Below are 1116 nucleotides of genomic sequence, written 5' to 3'. Positions count from 1 at the left end.
AAGCAATAAAATCTTAAAATCAATCCTGAACAAGCCAGAACCAGATACTTTTAGTAGCTTGGTTGGTGTGTAGGCGATGCAGAGATGATTTATCTAACCCAACAAGAATCCAACCGAGAGTTAATGACAGCATGAATCACTTTTTCAAGATCTTTGGTTGGAAGATCTGACGTCATCCTGGAAATTTCTCTTAATTGGAAAAAAAAAAGGATTTCACAGCAGTCTGCACAACTTAAAATAATTGGAGAAAAAAAAAACTGATTTCACAGCAGTCTGCATAATTTAAAGTAAAACATATTCCTGACAGCAAAGGGTCAMGATTGTCATTTCCTTTTCTACCTAGTTTTAATATAATTCAGACAGTTCAAGAGTGATTATMTTGCTAAATTGGCAAGTAGATTTGAATATCAACAGCAAGATGGTGGATCAGAATATCCACTACTTTTAGTGCTACATGCTAAAAGTAGCATGTAGCTACTTTTAGCTACATGCTACTTTTCTTGGTCCTCTATTCTAGTGGACCAAGAATAGAGCCTTGAGGGACGCCACAAGTGATGAAAGCCATAGAAGAACCCAAAATAAAAAACTGTTCCTTTGATACCGGGCCAAGTTGGGACAGAAAAGTTCTGCGGTMCAAGGTATCACAGCTGAAACGCCGAAAAGCACTAAAACATGTGCAGCCAAGTCCTGCTTTTAAATTGATTCCCGTTGCTGAATAATCGCACCRGACTGGAAAAAGAACAAGTCAAAAGCATCGCTAAACTCCCCCTACTGGTGTCAGAGCATCTGTTCAGCTGTTTCTTTTGCTGCGYAGAYGTGAAATTAACAGTTTCTGTTTTCTTTGGGATTYATGACAGAAAGGTKTCTCAAAAACCAGTAAACTCAACATCCTGCAATTTGAAACTGAAACCCGAGAAGAAGCACGAACTGGCTGTCGAGGCTTCCTACAACAACACAAAGTCTCCTCGCTCTACAATCACCTTTCAGCCCTTAACAGAAAGTAAGTCAACATCTACAYATGAACTCTGAGCCTCATAAAGGTTCTAATATTCCTCTATGCTAAAATATGTAAAATATGTAAGGATGGCCCAGGTCGCCCAAATTTGTTTCACTACT

General features: G+C 38.8%; 1 protein-coding gene across 1 annotated transcript in view; it reads left to right on the top strand.

Moving 5' to 3' along the window:
- Positions 1–1095, top strand: part of LOC108166921 (interferon alpha/beta receptor 2-like) — a 12134-nt gene extending 11039 nt beyond the window's left edge. The window contains exon 3 of the mRNA XM_017308781.1: positions 858–1095. Coding sequence (XP_017164270.1) covers positions 858–1029 — 172 coding nt within the window. The 3' untranslated portion in view covers positions 1030–1095. The remainder of the gene's footprint in view (positions 1–857) is intronic.
- The last annotated feature ends 21 nt before the right edge of the window (positions 1096–1116 follow it).

Source organism: Poecilia reticulata, linkage group LG2 (genome assembly GCF_000633615.1).
Source record: "Poecilia reticulata strain Guanapo linkage group LG2, Guppy_female_1.0+MT, whole genome shotgun sequence".
Classification (NCBI taxonomy): domain Eukaryota; kingdom Metazoa; phylum Chordata; class Actinopteri; order Cyprinodontiformes; family Poeciliidae; genus Poecilia; species Poecilia reticulata.
This window is presented reverse-complemented; position numbering and strand designations above follow the sequence as displayed.